At 48.8% G+C, this 22,778-nt stretch overlaps 1 protein-coding gene across 2 annotated transcripts in view; it reads right to left on the reverse strand.

Annotated features, from left to right (window-relative positions):
- CLTCL1 (clathrin heavy chain like 1) overlaps positions 1–22,778 on the reverse strand; it is an 804,099-nt gene that overhangs the window by 524,855 nt on the left and 256,466 nt on the right. For both annotated transcript variants that reach the window (XM_069619951.1, XM_069619950.1), the window contains exons 6-7: positions 6,575–6,748; positions 5,309–5,506 (exon numbers count right to left, since the gene is read on the reverse strand). In XM_069619951.1, the coding sequence (XP_069476052.1) occupies positions 5,309–5,506; positions 6,575–6,748 (372 nt within the window). The remainder of the gene's footprint in view (positions 1–5,308; positions 5,507–6,574; positions 6,749–22,778) is intronic.

Consider the following 22,778-nt stretch of genomic DNA (forward strand, 5'->3'; position numbering starts at 1 on the left):
GGGGCGCCCGCACAGGACTTAGAAGCCCGCTCTGACCCTTTCTTCTTCTCACCCGTTGAGCCCTTCTCCAACCAGCTGGCGAGACAGGATCGACGGTCCCTCATGGTCCGCTCCGACAAGTTCTTGCAGAACTGGCAGTCCTTCTCTATATGAGTCTTGTCCCCATGTAGACAGAGGCATCGCGAATGTTCGTCCTCCTTAAACACATTCTGCAGCCCGCATCCAGGGCAGCTGCGAAACAGCTTGGGTCCGGGTGACGAACTCGCGCCCTGAGCCATCTCGAAGTAGGCCGCAAATCTTCTGGAATCCTCCAAAAGGTTGATTCGACGAAATCTTCACCCTTGAGGGGCGTAGGAAAATCCCGCAACGGGTACCCGTTAATGGGAGTAGAAATGGTGGAGCTTGAGGCTCGATTAACCGAAAAATGTGAAAATTCACCTGAAAAAGCGCGAAAACGCAGCAAAAGCTCGAGAGCTAAGCACAAGGACTCCCAACACTTGAACGTGCGGTAAAAATCTGAAGATGGCTGCCAGAGGCGGGTCTTAGGGAGATGGCAGTCATTGGCTGTGGTCAGTATGACGCAGAGATCAGTGATTGGTTACTACTACGAAAGACAGATCAGAAACAAAACCGATACTGATTTTTCTTTACCGAGGATTTCCAGCCTGACGGGGAATATTCATGAGCATGTGAATCCATGCCAGACCCCGTGCTGGAGAATGTGAGCTATAGATCTGTAGCAATGAAATTCACCAGTACAGGTAACCAAATAGCACTTCCACTGAAGGTTTCAGTTATACATAGTTACTGAATATCAATATTTAAATAAGCGTTCTTTAAACAGGGCAAGATATGTAACACTGTAAATATACTTCAAAATACTTTATCAGAATCAAACGATTAGTACTGGATACTCTTTGGCTATGCTTCTTACAGGCTTCCTACACCCCAATGTGACTACATTCACAAGGACAGTAATGGCATTTATATATCAAAGGTTATAATTTGCAGATTCTGAGGTTGCAGAAAGGAAAGGTTTTAAGGCAGGAAAAAAGGTTAAACAGGTTCTCAGTGTATGTGAGGACAAATACATCTTCCAATGAAATCTAGACAAGCCTTTCCCAGCAGTAACAGTCTAAAACAAGTTACCACCTATGGGAGGGACAATCAATATCAAAGTCCATGGACTAGATGAGTCTGCAGGGAGCCATGACAGCCAAAGTCAATTGGAGCACAGTCTATGGAGCTGAGGCACTTCTTAAGATAGTCTTGCACAGGGTCACAAGCTGTTAAGCCTGTGAAAAGCAGAGTTGGAATCAACTCTAAGGGTAAACTAGTGCAAGTCTCAACTGAGAAAAGCACAGCTCAAAGACACGGAGATAAGTACCCCCCCATGTCGAAACAGTACCTCTGGTTTGAAGAAGAGTGGTCCAGCTGGGTTCTGTCCTGTTGCAGCGACACAGACCCTGGGTTCCTGAGACTCAGTCGTGGGAACAAGAGTCTGGAGGGCTCCTGCGGCAGCGGTTTGGAGGTGGTCGGCAGCTACAGGCTATTTTCGGTTCAGCAGCACTTTGCAGTTTCAGCGTTTGGTGATCAGCACCGTCACGGATCTCGGGTACCAGTTAGGCTTCCTTCATTCCTTGGGTCCTGCACTCTGGTGAGGGGGACTCAAACTCTGGTCTGCCTGCTTCTGGAGGGTCCTTAGGAGACTCCTGGAGGGTGGAAGGATTTCAGACGTTGCACTAGATACGCGTTTCTCGACCCCTAGCACTTGGTTCTTGCAGAAGCGAAGAAGTACAGCCAGTCGGGGAAGATGGTCCAGTGGAGTTTGTCTCGGGGTTAGTTTGTCCCACTAACGCAAGGGAAGAAGTCATCCCTTCCGGAGCTTCTCTGACTAATTGCAAAAGGAGTTTCAGCAAAGCAGGAGGGCTTCACCAGGCAATTCAAAGGTCCAGGAGGATGCAGCAAGTTATGTTCACGGTTTCTTCGTCAGGTGTTTCTCCCAGTGGTCGACCCTGCTTCTAGTCCCAAAACCCTCACCTTTTAAGCAGGTTTCTGCCATTCATGCACAGCCTAGGCTGTCAAACAGCAGGGTGGCAGCCAATCAGGACTGGTTGCATTCAGGCATTCCTAGAGACAAAGGACAGGAGAGTTTCAGGAACTTCCCTCACATCCGGCCTTTCTAGACACACTGAAGCCCGCCAAAGGCAAAAACGAACAAAGGGCTCAAATCTGCCTCGACACACAGTCAAACCGAAAAAAGACCTCACAACGAAAAAAGAAGACCGGGCAATTTTGACAAAAAGGTCATCCATGGGTGCTATACTGCAGCTGAGGATTCAGCCTGCGGCAGAAAATCACAATGGTAGGAACATTTAAACCACTGCCACCAGCCATTTAAAGTAGTGAGGGTAACAATAAAATGTTACCCCCCCCCCCTCCGCACCCCTCCACACCCCTCCACATAAGATGGGGTGTTCCGGACATACAAAGAGAAAAGGTAAGTAAAGTCAATTTCACTTTACTATTCTTGGGAACAGTAGTTCACACAAAAAAAGGTATTTAAACCGTATGAGGAATGTTAGGCAGAAAACTGCAGTTCCCTTAGGGACCACTGCAAAAAGTTTAGGACTACAAGAGTTAGCAGTAAACCCAATTGGTAGCAGTCTGCACCACCCAGATTTACCTGGTAGCTGTGGCTGAGCAGTCAGACTTCTCTCAAGAAGAGTTAGGCAGTGTGCAGAGCATACAAAATAGGGCAGGTAAACACAGTATAACAAGCAAACACTGACCAGAGCTTTGGTGTAAAAGATATATAATTATTTAAAAACACATCTATGAAAACACACTGGCACTAATATCAAGCAAGTTCAAAAACAGTCACTAAAGTATATACACTCCTTTAAAAGAATATTCGACAAGTCTTAAGTGAAGCACCACTTATTTTCAGACAGCGGTGAGCGCTTAACGCAGATGGCACTCTAATAATTCGCTTTAAAAGGGAGAGAAAGGCAGAGCATAAATTGATACAGATCCCAACACTTTCAAACAAACACAGCAGGAGAGGAAGGCAGAATCAAACCGTGAAGTTAGAGTTCAGAAAGCCGGATCCACTTTAAGAGGATCAGAACGAAATGTGTCCAAGGTCACAGGGTTGAAAAGTGCACAAAAGTCTCCAAAAGTTTCAGAAAGAAGTTGGACCAAAAGAAAAAGACCAGTTAGATGGTCAAGAGGCCAGCCCAGTTTAGAAGGTTAAGGATTTACTGTCACCTTGTAGCAGTCTATAGAAAGGGAGGCCAGGCGGAAACAGTACCTTGAAATGGAGAGAAGACTCCAGCGGGGGCAGTTGTTCCTGGCAGCGGTTGCGAGTCGGTGCTTCGTCCGGCACAAGAGAAGGTCTCGTCGGGGAGGAAAGCCGGAGGTCATTGTGCTGCCGGGGAAGAAACCAGCCGCTGAGTTCTCGATTCAAAAGAGCGGTCCTATCTTTCGCGGTTCAGTGGTAAGTGGCTATCCGTTTGCCGGGGTGCTTGGCACGGGCAATTCGACAACTAGACGTTCTGGTAGGCGAAAAGGAAAGCGAACTGGTTGTCCCCACCAGCTCAAGGGGAAGAGACTCTCTGGCAAGAAGATCGCCTCTGTCGTCGGGAAGTAGTGAGACGGTTCAGCAGGGCTCCACCGGTGCTGTCATTGCAGGTCGGCTCAGCTTCTCCCTCTTCGGATTCTCAGGTTCTATGGCGACTTCTGAAGTTCCAGTCCCAAAAGCCCTGCTTTTATGCAAGAAACCCCCATTCATTCAGCCTAGCTGTCAATCAAACATGCTAAGTGATGAGCCGGCCGGCTCACCACTTGGGCCAATCCCACAAGAGTGCGACTTGAGTTGCCATGACAACTCAGTCCAGGGTGCCTAAACCCCCTCCCACACCCCACGTGGTACCCAGACAGAGTGGCACCACTTTTGGAGGCTTCTGTGGAGAAGCCTTCCAAAAAGTGGAACAAAGAGCTCGACTTGGGTTGGAGTCACAGAAGAGAACACAAACGCCATTTTAGAATCGAGTTATGGCAAAAAATACCAACCGGTGAATTAATATTAAATAACCCGGCGGTATGTTCGAGGCTATAAGAATTAAATATTAAAGTTGGTAGCCTCGAACAATGGGAAAATCCCATAGAGATATTTGCGGTCGAATATATAAAAAGTAGTATCCACTGCCACCAGCCAAAACTCGATCAGGGGGGACAGAGACGTACCCCCTCGAATAACAGACCCTGGGGCAATCGAATTGCCCCGACCAGTACGTCCACAATATGATGGTTTGTACTGGCTTCTGTTCGTTATTTGGGACTAGTAAAGCCAATGGTGACTTTACATTCCCTGGGAGACGGTAGTGAGTCCCAGGGTATGGAGTCTATGGTGGAGTGTCACTATGACACCCCTGTGTCACTGCACTGAGTGTGCTGTGAAACACATAGTAAAAACACATGAGACTCTATGGAGTAAAAGACCCCATAGCCCATAAAACACATTAACAGTCAAAGGAACCCCTCAAATCATGTCCAGCAGTGTGAGGAAAAGAGTCACTCTTGGCAGGAGAAACAAAACTCCAGAAATCCAGCAAAGCTGCTGGGGGACTCACTAGGTTAGGAAATTCAGCCTAAACAGAGAATTCTCCCTAACAAGGAATCTAAAGGAGTTCTCTGTGACACTGAACTGAAGGTGTGTCACCATACAAAAAGTAGATGCATACAGAGTTTGTCAGACTCCAAAAACAGAGGAAACAAATTATCCAAATCAGGTCAAAACAAATGAGGTAGTGTGGAAAAAGGTCTCTCACTGGAGGGTTAAAATTAAAAAGTCCTAAAGTCCAGCAAAAAGGCTGGGGTCTCGAAGGTTAAAGGGAATTAGCACAGAAATGAGAATTCTCCCTAACACTTTAGTCGGTTTAATGGGGAAAGGGTGCATGGGGGTGGAGGCGATAATGTTTTTTTGTACTGCGCTGAGATGCCGTAATGGTGATGTCGCCACAATCGTGGTGACATTTTGGTACAATTCTCCTTTTAGACCATTATGCATACAAACAATATTGCCAATGATATTAAGCAGTAAAAGATCAGAACATCTACCTGCAAACCTTTACGAGAATCCCAGAGGATTAATGCTAAAATTGGCTTTAAAGGTGTCAAATTCCCTTTACACATTTGGGGAATGATATTTAAGACAGCACCATAGAGTCCATACACTTTTCATAATACGGCAGTGTGTTGGTTGTCGTGCCAAATTACCTGTGGAGTGCATTAGAGTGATCCTTACCTTAGGTACAGATGCTGCTATTTTTGCCGCTTCTGCATAATTTCCCTGAGCGAAAAGGGTGTTAAACTTCCTGGCAAAAAGCTCTTCGGCACCAGCCAGGTTAGAGCGAACCGCCATGCGCAGGCCGAGGTCTGGATTTTGCAAGACATTGGTGGCGTAGTTCACAATGTTGTCCTCCTCCACACAGACAGACAGCACCTAGCAGAGAGGACAAGGGGTGACTTGAGACCAGAGGCTAAACGAGCACACAACGTTATGATGCCAAAATAAGAGTGCAGTGCAGAGCTCGAGTAGATCACTGATACAAAAGTAACCCCATTGCATTGAAATATACTTGGCAATGTTAAAAAGTTAGCAAAGAAGGTAACAAGTAGAAAGACAAAAAGGGAAACAGTTTCCCAGTACTGACTGTATTAAGGACTAATCCGTTTCCCCATAACAAATGAGCAAAAGGCCAGGGAAGTGAAGTTGACGGCTTCACTTTAGGAAAAAGACAGGACAGGATAAAAACATACGCAAAACGTTTGGGGTTCCAAAGAATATGGACGGAAAGTTGCCTTAGAGAAATCTTTCCTAACAGAAGATGACCCTTGCTATAATGGTGTGTGCCCAATGGAAGGCAAGGGTAGGGACTCTGATATCAGGGGGATGGGCAGAGAGGCCGTTTCACATGGAACTGAGGAGCCTCCCATTACTGGCATTACAGCCCAAAAGCAGTAACATTTTGTGTTATTTCCATAAGTAAGGAAATCTTGGGTGGCTGGTTTTACGCCAAATATTAGGGGAAATACAAACTGAATTTGCTGCTAGGGAGAATCTTGTCAAAGCCCCCTATGTCTATACGGATTGGCATGCCACGCTTTTCCGTCCAATAGGGGATAGCGCATTAGAGGACTCCTGTGTGATGTATGACATCGTCATTTTTGTGTCTGATGGCAAGAGAAAGGCTATATTTCAGAAAACAGTTGAGAGCTTGATTTTATGCCTAATGGCAAAAAACAGGTCAGTATGCTATGCATAGTATTGCTATGTCTTTGCCCAATGGCAAGGGATTGTGAAAGCATTTTATCATATGGGAAAGTGAAACCTGTTCGACCAGAGCCAGATCTAAGTGAGCCATGCCTTGGTTAGCAGATACAATCAATGCCTGGCTGCATGCCTGATGGCAGTTTGCTGGTTCGAAGGAAGTTATGGATGACAAAAGAAGTTTCTTTGGTATGTGGTGTTGGGATTGTGCAGAATGGTATCAGGGGGAAGTTACCTTACCTGACCTTTCTTGTTCACGCCGATGATCCCAGAGGTTGGCTCATGTGGTGCAGTCACAAAGATGGTGTCAGCGCTGATACGGTTCATGTAGATGCAGACACCAGATTCCAGATCATACATATGAATGTAGCCATACTTGGTGATCAGGTAAATTACGCCATGCTTTGTGCCAATCTGTGTCGGTAGAAACAAAGAATGCAGGATTAGGCCGCTACATCATGAACTCCCTTTGCAACCTACAAACAGAACTCAGCCTAGTTAACACACAACTCAAAGGTGCATTAAGGTGCATAACATGAAATGGAGCTAATGAGGTGAGACAGTAGCTTGCAGGTGCACACACTTTCAGCATAAATCAAACAGTTAATGAGATTTCTGACAAGTGGTGGTTGTATTCCATATAATAAGAGGTACCAAGCAAACATTTGTGAACCAATATGTAGACTTTCAATAGGAATAAATGGGGGAGTGGCAATCAAAGAAAACTAAGTTGCTAATGGACGCCAAAAAATGATTCATCGAAAACTATGAACTGATCATAAGCACAGTTTCCATTTTATTGACTGTAGGTCCTATATGTCATTACAAAATGTAACTAGGCATATGCAAAACAGTCTGGGCCCTACCTCCAAGAGAGCAGCCCAGCTCAAACCACGACCCCTCTGTACTGGAATACAAGCAACCCCGGATGTGTTCAGCTTGGTGGTTGTCAGTGAGGCACAGCTTCATTCCACATGCACAGTGAGTAAAAGCCAACATCTGGGCATACTCCCTCCCATTTAGGGAGACAAAAAGTGTCATGAATGGAAAGCTAGGAATTAGTCATATACACCTACATTGCCCTGTAACTCTTTTAAATTGCATTAATAACCTGTCTGTTCCATTACAGACCACCAGCCATATGCAAATCAGTCTTGTTCCCATCTCAAAAGGGAACAGGCCAGGCCATCAAATTAGCTAAAAGTTGCAAACAGGATCTATCCTATTAGCATCATTTTCTAAAATATTTTTATATTTATTTGCATTTATATAAGCACTCAGCCCAGGGACTTTGAGGCGCTGTTACATGAATAGGTCTTAGTTGCAGAATCGAAGTGGGCGCTAGGTTACATTAGCACGCATACATGTGGTAATACGATTTTGGTAAATAGCCAAGTTAAAGTAGCCTTTCGGATATAAAAGGTAGTTCGCTCTTTACAGTGTGGGTATGAGTGCGTATTAGGCAGCAGAATACATTGGTAGTGCGCAGCATACATCATACAAAATATGTTATTTAGTTACAGTCTGGTTTTGCCAACGTTGCAGAAGGTGAGAGGGTTCCTTTCTGATGGATTGAGGCATCGAATTCTATTGCCTTGATGCAATGAAGGGGAGCTTGCGCCCCCTCTCGCCCTTTTAATTCTGGGGATTGGCAGTAGGTTGGTGTAAGGGGTTATAATGGGTCTCGCTGCCGCAGGTAGGAGGATTCGCTCAGAGAGGTAGGCTGGAGCGGTGTGATTGATGCATCTGTGCGTGATAGCCAGTGTCTTGAACTGAATGTGCTGTCGAATAGGCAGCCAGTGAGAATTTTTTCTAGCTGTAGATATGTGTTCCCTTTTGGCAATGCCCAGTGCAGCGCTTAGGGCATTATTCTGGCTGGTCTGTAGTTTGTCCAGGTTTTTGAATAGGTCCCTGTAAAGAGTGCATTACAGTAGTCTAGCCTCGAGCCTATGTTGGCTCACACGATTGAAAGGGAGTTGGTGCTGGATAGGGACGGGCTGGTGGCATTGAGGCGTTTTGAGTAGTAAGCTGAAGAGGTTGGTATAGTGCTTACTTGTCTGGCCATGGTGAGGTTATTGTCCAGGTAGACTCAGTTTTGACTGACTGCGAGACAGGAATGGTGATGTGGTCAATGGTGAAGGCTTGGAATTTGTCGTCAAGGATGATGCATGCATCTGTGGGGGCTAGCAGAAGTAGGTCTGTCTTATCCCCATGCAGACATAGCCAGTTCTCCGCCATCCAGGTGTGAATTGTGGAGTAAATGTTATTAAGGGTGTGGAGTCATTGTCATAGTTGCCTCAGAGAGGTATGAGGTCTTGAGGTTCGTCGACATAATTGGTGTACATGATGCCGAGCGAATCAAGTAGGATGAAGAGGGAGATAGCAAAGATGTTGTATAATGTGGGTGATAGGCAAGAGCCTTGCTGTACGTACACCAAAAAGGATGGTATCTGGTGTAGCAGCTGCAAGGTCTGAGAAAACATGCATATCTCTACCTTCGAGGAAGTAGGCGATCCATGTGATTGCGTTCGGGGAGAAGAAGGCAGATGAGGAGAGATGTTGGCATAGCTCATTGTGGTCCACAAGGTCAAAGGCTGCCGATAAATCTAAGGAGGGGGGTAGGTTTACTGGAGTACCCAATGTCGTCTATTTGGTTTTTCAGGTCCAATAGGGCCATCTCGGTGCCGTGACCAGGCCGGAAACCTGATTGCCTAGGATTTTATTGGATTCAAGGAATTCTTTGACTTGCAGGTAGGCTGCTTTGTCCAGAATCTTGAGCAGGAAGGGTTTGGGGGTTATGGGTCTATAGTTGTTGGGATTGGAAATGAATATTCCACTGCTCCCTCGTTTCGATACAAAAAGAAAATCTGTAACACAAATCAATACAAGAGCATAGGACAACACAGCAAGTTAAGTGCTCATCACAGAAATCAAAACATGTGCAGTTAACTACCTGCCTTCAGAAGTTGATAGATTTACTGTTACATTGGCTAATAGTATTAAAGCATGACCAATCCACTTAAAGCACTATGTAAAAATATGATTAAAACAAATATTAAGAACTATGTGGCAAACAATTTTTGATTGGGACAGCTATTCACCAGGTAAAACAATCCATATTTCAAACTGAGTAGTAACAGTGCAACCATTACTGTTAACCCCTTTATGAGTCTTTCAAACTCTTGTATGCCTTTGGGTTCCGTTATGAACATTTTCCAAACTGCACTGGGGTGGGGTTGTGAAGATGGCAAAAGCAGTGGTAAGGAGCGATTCCCTTTAATTTACTTCTGATTTTTCAAGTGGCAGGTAGGCAGAGCAGTAAAGGTTTCAATGTTGAGAATGGAGAAGAGCAGCGTTAAAGTATGGCTATCACATGCACAAGCACACAAAGGATTACCCACAAAGACTACCGAATATATACTGTATCTCAAATGCTCTAGATCTAATGTTTTGAGCACAATACAGGAAAGAACTATATTGTGGAAAATAAATTGTGATGGCCCTAACGTGACATGAAACTAAAGGTTTTCTTTTAGCAACTTACCTCCATTCACTCAGCTTTATGACTGGATTCAGACAGATGTTTGAGATGAGTGAGGCCCTTTTGGCCTCACTCACCTGCTTCTCGCATTTCATTTTGGGATGCACTGGTCAGCTCCTATGCTACACATGCAGGGACTGTGTCACCTTTATTTTGACAGCATTTCAAAAGCAATCTTCAAAAGGAGTGCCCCAGGAGTCATTTGTGCTCCTTTTATATTTCTTTAAGTAACCGTGCAATTACCTTTGTGATGTGTGTTAGGACAGTTCTTAAGTCCATCTAAGGGCTTCATAAAATCATGCATCTGAAGCAGTACATAAATGCACTCTAGTATAAGGATGTACCATGTGAACATTTGGTAGCATAGACCGAGCAGCCAGCCTTATTTTATACATATTTTATTGTGCATTTGTATGATGCCTATACCCAGGTTTTTCCAAGAGCCACAATACAAGATGGAGGTTAAAGGGGGCGGGGGGACATGGGAACTCATAATACAACAACAAAGTGTGGTCACTGAGTGCAGGGTCTAAAGCTCAGAAATTCTACAATGGGGTAGGTTTGGAGGGCAACGAGGAATACATGGGAGAACCATCCAGTCGAAAGAACATTACCAGGGGTAAGTAACTTGTTCTTCGAATGGATCGTGTCCTTCCATGTAGTCCTCATCTTATGATAGACTCCCAAAGCAGCATTAGGTTCTTTTGGAGGAGGGAGTAAGAATTGAGAGTTGTTTGTCCAGAATGGAGCATAGAACTACTTCTCAAATCTTCCTTCATTGTTAGAAGTGTCGAAACAATGTTTTATGAATGTGTAGAAGATGGACCAGGTAAGCTGCCTCGCAGATGTCCTTTATCGCATCTTCCCCAGTGAAATGAGCCCTTAAACCTTCTGGGTGATCTTTCCCAGCTAGCCTCTAACACTGCAAAATTTCCAGTATGATGCATCTGGATATGGTCGGTTTGGTGACTGACGGACCTAGTTTGGGTCCTGTGTAGCCAATGAAAAGTTGGTTGTGTTGTCGCAACTTTTCCATCCTTAAAAAAGCTTAGAGCTCTCCTAAAGATCGAGTCTATGGAATCTTTCCTGTTCCTTGCTAGGATCAGGTGGAGGATAGAAGGCCGGAAGCACACTTTACTGTGTTAAATGGAAATCCAACACACTCTTGGGTAGAAAAGAGGGTTTGACCTCAAGGACAAGCTTATCCTTGTAAAAAGTGGTAAACTGAGGTTTACAGGATAATGCCTGCAACTCACTTACCCTGCGGGCTGATGTTAGCACTACTAACAAATAGGGATGTAACGGTATAACGGTATTCCGTTAAAGATACAGTGAACCACTTAATTGAACAATAACCACCGTCATTGTTTATACCGTTATACCGTTCATACCGTAAAGTGTGCTTTTCAATCTGATTTGGAAAGGCTGCAGTAAGCAAGTGCTGCGCAGTCTTGGTCTTGCACTGTTGGATGTGCCGTCTGCCAAGTAGTTTCAGTTGGAGCAGTTTTTAATGCCATTCCATAAACCACACGTGCCTGACACAAAATCAATATGTTAGCAATAGGAAGAATAGATTCAGTGCCAAGAAGGAAAAGGGTCTACTTTGGGTTGGCGGCTTTGGGGTTTATATATTTATAATGGATAATGTTCTCTAAACATATGGCAATGGGGTATTTCTCAGGTTCTATCATTGAATTTACATATAATAAGTCACACTGCAAAATTCACTCATCTCTGTGGGTATTCCCTGCTGCCATACCAAAGGGTAACACGTCCGTGATTACTGAACACCTTTTGGCCCGCAAGTAAACTAAAGGCTGTAACGTTAAGAGAGTGTGCGTGTGCGCCGCGTGTGTTCATCTTCACCAGTAGCCAGTGGGAGAGCATAAAGCCTAAATGACCACTGAAGAAAAGCTATTCAGTTTGCTTTGCCAGTTGCTGCAGGGCTCCCCCCCCCCCTCTCCTCCTCTCCACACGTGTGTTTGGTGGAAGCAAGGCATTTCAGTGGAAAGTATGTTGAAAAGCCCAATTCTGGCCCTGTGTGCCTATTTTGTTTGTGGTGATAAATCTGTCAATTTATGACCTTTTAGAAAATATTTGTTATTAGTTAACTCCACCTGCTATACCGCGATAACCATGATTATTCCGTCATTTGGCAAGAAGGTGATCGTACCGTCATAAAACTAATACCATGACACCCCTACTAACAAAATGGTTTTGTAAGTTAGCAGTCTTAAAGGGCATGAATGGAGTGGCTCGAAAGAAACGCACATCAAAAACTTCAAAACCAATTTAAGGTCCCAAGTTAGTATTTGGAATGGTGTAGGAGGAAACATGTGCGAGTCCTTTAAGAAATTGAAGGAAGGATATTTTGAAATAGGATGCCTCTTCCGAGGTGCACTTGAATATGGAAAGCGCCAATAGATAACCCTTGATTGTTCCAATATGGAGAGCCAGATCCGCCAAATGTAATAGAAAAGATAACAATGTAGGTGTATCGCATTGTAAAGCATCCACATTCTTCTCCCTACACCAGCTGCAGAACTTGTTCCAACTGCAGCGTTAAGGATTTTTCTGCTGGCCTTCGGGCCGAAAGCAACATCTCCATTACGTCACCCGGGAGGTCCCAATCGTTGTACCCAAGCCTCTCAGAAACAATGTGTGAAGGCTGAGGCTCTTGACCTCCGGATGGAGAACCCGACCCTCCTCTCGCGAGAGAAGTTCCTCTCATTGTGAAAGAGGTATTGGAGGACAGATGGACATGTCCAGAAGATCCGGGTACCACAACCTTCTGATCACGTGAGAAATGATGGGGACGGGAGGAAACGCATACAAATTCGCAGTCCACTACAAATGCGTCCCCTATAGCTCCTCTTGGAGGAAATTCCCTGGAGCAAAACAGTTTGCACTTCCAGTTGACGCTGGTTGCGAACAGATCCACTTGAAGAGTTCCGCAAAGGGTGAAGATCTCTTGAAGGACTTCCTGAACTAGTTCCCACTCGTGGGAGACTGTGCTCTGCCTGCTCAGAGCGTCCAATCTCTCTGGTCCGGCTAGGTGAACTGCTGATAGAGAGGCTCCTTGAATTGCCCAGAACTAGAGTGGCATTGCTTCTCTGCACAGTGGTAGTGACCCTACGCCTTCTCTCTTGTTGAGTTAGGAACAAGTTGCTTACCAGCAACTGTTGTTCTCCAGCATGGATCTGGCATGGATTCACATGCTCATGAATATTCCTTATCGTCAGGCTGGGAATCCTCGGTAAAGAAAAAAATCTGTATCAGTTTCGTTTCTGATCTGTCTTTCTCAGTAGTAACCAATCACTGGTCTCTGGGTCATACTGCCCCCAGCCAATGACTGCCCTCTGCCTAAACCCCGCCTCTGGCAGCTATCTTCAGATTTGGTAGCACGCAAAGTGGCAGTATAACCAAGTGAAGAGCCGTAGAGGGGCAGGAGGGAGGGTTTGCATGTGAATCCATGCCAGACCCATGCTGGAGAACAACAGTTACAGGGAAGTAACTTGTTCCTTCTCCAGCATGGGGTCTAGCATGGATTCACATGCTCATGAATATAAGAATACATAGCAGTACACATGCACAACCACGGGAGGTGGCAAGGCTCAACATTAAGCATTATATAAAACTCAACATTAAACATCTCTTACCTCTCCATCAGGCTCACCTTAAGCGAACAGATTGCGCAGCACTGCCTGGCCGACTCTGGACTCCTCCCTGGAATCCCGGTCGACGCAATAGAATCTCGTGAAGGTGTGCGTCGACCTCCACGTAGCAGCCCTGCAGATGTCCAGCAGGGGCACACCAGACAAGAACGCCGTGGTAGCAGCGATCGCTCTGGTCGAATGGGCTCTCGGACGGCCGGGCAACGGTCGGTTTGCCAACCGATGACAATGCACGATGCAGCTGGAGAGCCATCTGGAAATGGAAGCCTTCGAGAGAGCCTTCCCTTGGTTCACAGGTCCAAAGTTCACAAACAGCTGTGATGTCTTCCGAAAACCCTTCGTTTGGTCCACGTAGAACTTCAGCGCTCTAGCCACATCCAGCGAGTGCAAAGTCCGCTCGGCCGGAGACGAAGGGAAGAAAAGAGGTAGCACCAAGGGCTCGTTGAGGTGGAAGTTCGACGGCACCTTGGGCATAAACGAGGGGTGCGTCCTCAGCACCACCCTCGTGTCGTGAAAAGTCAAGTATGGAGGCTTGCAGGATAGGGCCTGGATCTCTCCCACTCGCCGTGCGGAGGTGATGGCCACAAGAAACGCAGTCTTCCATGACAGGAATGTCAGCGGCGCCAAATACAGGGGCTCGAATGGCGCCCCCATGAGCCTGGTCAGCACCACGTTGAGTTCCCACGCCGGGGCAGGGGCCTTCACCGGCGGGAACGAGCGGAACAGTCCCTTCATAAATTCCTTCACCAGGCAATGGGACCACAAGGACACCCGTCCTGTGGTTCTGGTGTATCGGGAGATCGCAGCCAGATGTATCTTGATGGGTTCCATGTGATACCTCGCCATACAAAAATTTCACCTTATTTTTGTCGCGAAAATAACACATGGAGCCTGAGGGGGACACCCCCGCACCTAATATTTTCGACACCAAAAATATCGCCTATGGCCGTTCCCGACGACCATATGTACGGCGATATTTTTGGTGGCGAAAATATTACCCGATACCTCTTGATGGAGGCGTGAGCCAGTCCAGCCTTGGCCAGCGACAGTAGGTACGGCAGCACTTGAGGGGCCGTAATCCGTAGAGAGTTAATCATCTGTGCACGGCACCAGACAGAGAACCTCTTCCACTTATGTCCGTAGCACTGGAGAGTTGAGGACGCCCTGGCTTTTGCAAGGACCTCTCTGCAGTCAGCCGGGATATCGTACCCTCCAAACTCTAGCGCTGCAGGAGCCAGGCCTGCAAGTTCAGCGACTCCGGGTCGTGATGCAGTATGGCGCCTCCTTCTCTGGAGAGAAGATCCGCGTTCGCTGGCAGCTTGACTGGTGGGGACGCTGACAAGTCCAGAAGGCCCGGGAACCAGATCTGCCTCGGCCACGCCGGTGCGACCAGGATCATCCTGCACCGGGCCTCTTGAGCTGGTTGATGAGTCGGAGCAGCAACGGCAATGGAGGGAACGCATAAAGAAACAGGCCTTCCCAGGGGAACAAGAAAGCATCGCCCATGCTCCTCGGCTGGGGGAATCTGCCGGCGAACCTCTGGCACTTGGAGTTTATCGCTGTCGCGAACAGGTCGATCTGGAGTCCCCCCCCCGTCGTCGTCGGAAGAGTCGATCCACTTGATCCTGGCGTAGTTCCCACTCGTGGCAAGAGCGCAGCTCCCTGCTGAGTGAGTCAGCGATGGTGTTTATCCCTACCAGATGAAAGGGCACCAGAAACATCCGTTGGGCGACGGCCTCATGCCACAGATCCTGGGCTTCCTTGGAGGGCTGGGGATCTGGTTCCTCCCTGCTTCTGGATGTCGAACATTGTGGTGGTGTTGTCGGTGAAGATTCTCACCACCTTGCCCTTGAGGGACGGGAGAAAGGACCTGAGGGCCCAGCACACTGCATGGAGCTCCAGGATGTTGATGTGGAGCGTCTTCTCCAGGAGCCAGAGGCCTCTCGCGTGAAATTCTCTGGTGTGCGCTCCCCACCCTTCCAGGGAGGCATCCGTCGTCACCGTTATCTGGTGGGATAGGGTCTGAAAGTCTGTGCCCGCCGTCAGATGAACGCGGGTGCCCCACCACCGGATCACTCATCGAAAGTCTCGTTGAGCGGGATCTTGTCCTCGAAGCTGCCCGTCACTTGGATCCAGCAGGAGTCGAGGAACTCTTGCAGAGGGCGCATCCGAAGCCTGCAGAGGTGCACGAGATATATGCAGGAGGACATCATCCCGAGGAGGGACTTGTTGGACCTCACCCTCGTCACGTCAGTGGCCAGCAGGCGCTGCACCTTGCCCAGGATGGCCTTCGTCCTTTCTTCTGACGGTGAGGCCAGGCGCGCCACTGTGTCGAGCTTTGCTCCCAGAAACAGTGCCACTTGCGACGGGACCAGGTGGGATTTGGGAAAGTTGATGGAGAATCCCAGGTCCGAGAGCAGCTGGACGGTCTTTGCTGTGTGATCCTAAGCGAAATCCCTTGTCCCTGCTCGGATGAGCCAGTCGTCCAGGTAGGGGTAGACGTGGATCCCCTGCAGGCGCAGCCGCGCCGCCACAGGTGCGAGGCACTTGGTGAACACCCTAGGTGTCGACTTCAATCTGAATTGGGGGGGGGGGGCCTTGAACTGGTAGTGCCGTCCTTGGACCACGAACCTGAGGAACTTTCGGTGACCTTTCAGAATGGGGATGCGGAAGTATGCATCCTCAAAATCCAACGACGACAGGAAATCGCCCTCCTCCAGCTGTCCCAGCACGTGCTGGAGGGTGACCATCCAGAATTTCTGTGCCTTGATGTATTTGTTCAGCCGTCGCAGGTCCAGGATGGGGCGCCATCCTCCTGTCTTCTTTTTTACTAGGAAGTACCTTGAGTATACCCCGGAGCCTCTTCGGGACAAGCTCGATGGCACCTTTTACAAGAGTAGTTGAGGGACATGCTTTTCCTTCTTGACCATGGGTGGAATGCGGGGGCACTTTAGCAATTCGAGGGCGTGGCCCTGGGCCAGGGCGTCCAGCACCCAACGGTCGGTGGAGATTGACTCCCACAGGCTGATGAACTTCGCCAGCCGGCCTCCCATCGGGGTGCTTCGGTGGGGGCCCGACCCTGCTGTCGGTTCAATCTTGCTTGGCGGATGCCTTGCCGCCTTGGCTTCCCTGGCAGCAGCAGCGGCGACCCCCCCCCCCCCCCCGACTTGCCTCGTCCTCTATAGGCTTCCTGCGATGAGGAGCGGGCCGCTTGGCGGTACGTAGAGGAGCCACCGCCGAATCCCTTGGAGGCACTCTGCTTGCCTCCGGTGCTCCGAAACGAAGGACTCCGTTGCCGGAGGACGCCTAGGGCCCTAGCAGTCTGTGTCCACCTGGATGGCTTGGAGGGACTCATCCACCGTTTTCCCAAACAGGTTGTTCCCGTCGAACGGCATGTCCAGCACCTTGGCTTGCACACCCTGGTGGAAATCTGTCACCTTGAGTCAACCTCGCCGTCTAAGACAAACGTCGTTGCCAACCTGGCGGAAACCGGTGTCGGCAATGTCCGTTGCCACCGTAATGCCGTGGTCCGACGCCACTTGGCCTTCTTGCAAGATCTCCAGGGCCTTGGCCCTCTTGTCATCCGGTAGGAAGTCCAACAGGGGGGAGATCTTGAAACATAACTCCCTGTCGTAGCGGGCCACGATCGCGAGGGCATTGGCCGCCTTAATCGTTGTTGCCGCTGACGAGATAACTCGTCGTCCCATTGCGTCCAGCTTCTTCCCTTCGCCGTCCGGCGGGGAAGTTGACGTTGAGACAGACGCCCTCTCCCCTGGCCCCCCCGCTTTCTTCTTGGCCGCTGCTAAGACGACAGAGTCCGGGGTAGGTTGTGCCTAAGGCACAGAGGGGCCGCGACGGGGACCCGGTATTTCTTCTCGTACCGATCCTTCTTGGCAGGCGTCGTAGAAGGGTTCTTGAGAAGGGCGAGACCCTCGTCCCAGATGTCATCCAGCAGAGGCACGGCGAGGACTGACTTCCTCCTGGCCTCGCGCCGTTGCTAAAGGAAACTTTCCTTCTCCTCGGGGCAGAGCTGAAAAAGCTTGGATGCCCTGGCGATCATTGTGTGGAAAGATCCGATCTCATCGGACGGGGAGGCCCGGGCTGGTGATGGGAGCTCCGTCCCGTCGTTACCGCCGTCATCGGTACCCGTCGTTGCCGTGTCTGTTCCCATGTCATCCCCAGGGACGGGGGACGTGGGTAAAGGCCGAGCAGGCCGCGAGGGCTGAGAAGGCAGGGCTGGGTGGATCTCGTCCTTATCTCTGAACATAAGGATTGTATCGCCAACAAAATGGCCGCCGAGTTATCCTGCGGGTCTGGAAGCGACGGCTGACTAGGACCCTCGTCAGTGCCACAGTCACTTTCATCGTCACCCTTGTCGGGATCCCTCCCGTGGGGACGGGCCTCCTTGACGCCCTCGTCGAGGCCCTCTAGGACTTCTGCCAACTCCTCCTCGGATGTTGTATTCGTGTCCACAATGACCACCGCTCCCCCCCCCCTCTTTTTCCGCCGGGGTCTTCACAGGGTCTTGTCCATAGGTCTGAAAGAGGCTTCCCTCTGGAGGCAGGGAGACTCTGGGCTCCGAGGTCGCCTCCACTGGAGTAGCCTCCACAGGCTGTGCCAGGGCCGCCGCGACTCCCTCGCTAGAGGCCTTGGCCGGGTGAATCAATGCCTTCACCGCCTTAGGCACGTTTGAGGCCTCCCCCTCGGCCGAATCCTTCAGGATCGACCGGGGCCTCTCCAGAGGCTTACCCGGGTTATCGGATTTCCTCTTCCCCGAACCAGAGCATTGGCTCGTGGTTGATGGTGCCCTGCCTGGCAGCCGAAGAGCCCGACTGTTCGGCGCTCCCAGTGCCCGTGGACTCTCGGTGCTTTGCCTTCTGTTGGGCCCCCGTCGCCGGGGCGCCCTCACAGGACTTAGAAGACCGCTCGGACTTCTTCTTCTTCTCACCTGACGGACTCCTTCCTTCCAGCCAGTTGGAGAGACAAAGGTGTCGGTCTCTGATGGTCCGTTCCGACATGTTCCTGCAAAACGCACAGTCCTTCTCCACGTGCGTTTTGTCCCCATGAAGGCAATAGAGACATTTCGAATGCTCGTCCTCCTTGAACACATTCTGTAGCTGGCATCAGTGCAGACCCTGAACAGCTTTCCGGGCGTCGAGCTTCCTTTCTCCTGGGCCATGTTCGGGTAGGCCGCAGAAACTTCTGGAATCCTCCAAGAAGCGCAACTCAACAAAATCTTCACCCTTGAGGGGCGTAGAAAAATCCGACACGAATCCCTGTTAATCGGATGTAGAGACGGTGGAGCTTGAGGCTCTATTTGACCGAAAAATAAGAAATTCTCTTAGAAAAAGCGTGAAAACGCAGCAAAAGCTCGAGATCTAAGCACGAGGACTCCCAACACTTGAGCGTGCGTAAAAATCTGAAGATGGCTGCCAGAGGCGGGGCTTAGGGAGAGGACAGTCATTGGCTGGGGGCAGTATGACCAAGAGACCAGTGATTGGTTACTACTGAGAAAGACAGATCAGAAACAAAACTGATACCGATACTGATTTTTTCTTTACCGAGGATTCCCAGCCTGACGACGGGGAATATTCATGAGCATGTGAATCCATGCCAGACCCCATGCTGGAGAAGTACATGGCCACTGTGTTGCCCATCATTATCAGGACATTCTTTCCCCATACAGAGGGGAGAAAAGCTTTCAGTGCTAGTCTGATTGCCTCAGCTCTAAAAGGTTGATGTGTAGTTTGGACTCTGATGGAGACCAACGACCGCCGATTGTCAGATTGTTGGTGTGGGCTCCCCACCCCGTGAGTGAGGCGTCCCTCACTATGGTCATCTCCAGCCATGGTTGCCCAAAAGATTCTCCTTTCAGAATGTTGTCCTTGCAGGCCAACCACAGGCCCTGTGATACTGTGCTCAGAATCTGAAGGAGGTCTGACATCTTGCCTGATAATTGGGACCACTGTGTTCTGAGAGCCCATTGAAGGGATCTCAATCTCAGGTGAGCCTCTCGCACCAGAAAAATGCAGGATGCCATGAGGCCAAGCTACCTCAAAAAGTCAAAGGCTCTCTCCCGGCACTCCGAAATATGGTGACCATCTGCAAAATATCTTGAACCCTCACCTCAGGTGACAGGGCTTTTCCTAAGGATGCACCCAGCATTGCTCCAATAAACTTGAGTCTCTGAGATGATATCATGTGAGACTTCTTGTAATTGAGGGAGAAGCCCAGTCTGTGGCGGGAGTGGCAGGCGATACCAAGATGCTCTTGGGCCTGTTCGAGTGAACATGCCCTGATCAGCCAATCGTCCAGCTAGGGGTAGACGTGAATCCTCCCTCTCCAAGGTTTGCTGCCATCACTGCCATTAACTTGGTGAAAACCCTTGGGGCGGAGGTTAGCCCGAACGGCAGAGCTCAAAACTGATAATGAGAAAAGTCAATGGCAAACCCCAGGTACTTCCTGTGCTTCCAATGGATTGGCACATGAAAGTAAACATCTTGAAGGTCCAACGATACCATCAAATCCTGGATCTGGAGGGCCTGAAGGATCTGAGAAAATGTGGACCATCTTGAACTCGTCCTTCCGGGGGAACTTGTTCAAGTAAGTCCAAGATAGGTCTCAGACCTCTTTCCTTCTTAGGGATTAGGAAATGGGGAGAATGCCATCCTCTGTTCCTCTCCATCATAGGTACTGGTTCTATATCATCTTTCTCTAGCAGGGTCAACATTTCCTGCAACAATGGATCTGGAACATTTAGCGAATGGTTTCCCGGTGGATGACCCCGAGGTCTTTGTATAAACTGGAGGCAGTAACCCTGGGCGGGCTACTGTTTCCAGTGCCCATGCATCCAAAATAATACCTTGCCATTCTTTCAGATACTGCGATAGTCTGCCTCCCACCGGGGTGTCGCGAGCCAAGACCTAAGAGTGGTTTTGAGGTGGGTGAAGCAGCAGCTGAAGGTAAAGATGCCGCTGCTAGGGTGGGCTTTGCACCTCTTCCATCACGAGGGAATCTTCCCCGTCCTCTTTGACCAGCCTGTCCTCTTGCTCTTCCAACTGAGTAGTAGCGAAAATACCTACCCCTCCAAGATGATCCGCTGGGGTGAAAAGGCAGTGGCTGCCTAAGTGAGGCACTTAAGAACTTGGCTACTGCCCTTGAGGTCTGCAGCTTTCCAAGTCTTTCGTCTGCCAGATTTCCAAATAAATGGGAGCCGTCAAAGGGCATGTTAAGGAGTCTGGATTGTACATCAGGTGCAAATCCTGACTTCCTCAACCACGCAAATCTGCGTATGACAGTGCTTTCCGCCATGGCCCTACGGACCCTGTCAGCAGTGTCCAGACCTGATTGCAGAGACTCACGCATGGCCTCCTTGCCATCCCTTATCAGGTTCATGAAGCTTTTTCTTTCCTCGCCCTCAGGGATGGGTTTAGCCGCCATCACTATGCAGTCCCACAGGATGAATGTAAACTTTGCAAGGGCACATGTGGAAATAGCAGGCTTTAAAGCCATGCTTCTAGCAGCAAATACCTTCTTTGCCCAAGAATCAATGCGTTTGTCATCCCTATCAGGGGGAATGGTTGCGTACGCAGCTTGCCTGGAGGCAGATCTTGTACTACTAGATTTTCCGTAGCTGGATATATTGATAGGTAGCCTGGGTCGCCGTATGGTTTATATTTTTTTGTCAGATTTTTGTTCACTGCCGGGCTGGACTCTAGAGACTCCCAGTTTGCTGCAACCCTTTTTTGCTGTGCCACATGGAATGGTAATATAGTCTCATATTGAGGACCTTGTCAAACATATCAGTCAGGTCATCTTGTTCAAAAGCAGGAGCTGGTCTACTCCATCCAAGGATTTCCACTACCCTGGACATTAGGCTCCTGTAAGTTGCATCTACATGATCAGCTGGGTCCAGTTTCCCAGAATCTAGTTCTGGGGAGATGTCTACCCCACTAGGTGATTGCCCTTAAGAGCCTTGGCTCCACCCCTTCAGGAAGAGGAAGCTTAAAACGGACTCTGCATCACCCTTGCGGCGTTAAGCCCGCACAAGTGAAGGGCGCTCGCACATCACGGCCATTTGACTGTTGGGAGCTTGACGCTCCTTTGTGGGGGCCGCACGGACATCCATTAAGACCAAGGTAAGAGCTACGAAAGTCTGCTTGTTACGTTCAAAGCAACCTCTCCCACACGTCACGCCTAGGAATATATAAACCACAGCTTTTAAGCAACATCCTGTTCCATACTTCAATTCCATGCGACAATCAAAAAGCTCCTTGTACGGACTATAATGAGACGGCCCCCAAATCCTGTTCTTCGCCAGGTTTGCCTTTCACCAAAGCACCCGGAGACTGTGGGCCTCGAGCCTTTGATCTGGGCAGCACTGGTGGATACCGTCTCAGCAGAATTCAAGTCCGTTCCGGAAACGTTATATACAAACACTGAGGTTTTAGCCAAGGTTTTACCCAGAAGGAATTTCAATACCATTCTTGCGACAAAGATCTATTTCAAAGCTAAAAATTGCTGTTGTACTTAGGCAGCCTTTTGTGTGCTGCTCCTTGTGACTTGATCTTTGTGCTGTTTTTAAACTGCCAACCTTCCCAAAGACCTTCATATCCTTGAGTCAATATGAATCGGGTAGTATATACCCTCTGTTCTGACATGCCGGCAAAGGGAAGAGCCCAACAAATGGGGCTAAAGCACAAGCACATAGAATTTCAAAATAATCAGCGAATTGCAGTGCACATTGCTTCTACTCCTGTGCCTCGGGTGACTAAATCCAAAAAATGGGTAATGGCAAACCAATCCTGAATGCTGATATAAGCTCTTTTTTGCCAAGATACATCAACTAAGCAGCTCAGCACTGAGGAAGGGGTCTCTGCCTTAACTGTTGTTGGCTCTCTTGATACTGACATAGAAACAACTGCATATGGAAAAACAAATTGCTCAGAACCCATTCAAATCATGGCCACTTGCAACTCTTGTGGCATCCCCCTGAAAAAGCTGTCCAATGCATCTCTCTGACAATACCATTCTACAAGGGGATCCTATCCGCCAAATTGGCGATCTTGACTCCAATGAATCAAATTTACCACTTGCTCCCAAGGATATAGCAGTCATTGACCTTGAGTCAAATGAGTCACTCTTTGCTGCAGCAAAGCGTTGACAGACTGTCATGCTCACCAGACCTCACTCCGGTGGAATCTGACTTAGAAGCATCTTATATAGCACC

Source organism: Ambystoma mexicanum, chromosome 10, assembly GCF_040938575.1.
Source record: "Ambystoma mexicanum isolate Mex_15411 chromosome 10, UKY_AmexF1_1, whole genome shotgun sequence".
Lineage (NCBI taxonomy): Eukaryota > Metazoa > Chordata > Amphibia > Caudata > Ambystomatidae > Ambystoma > Ambystoma mexicanum.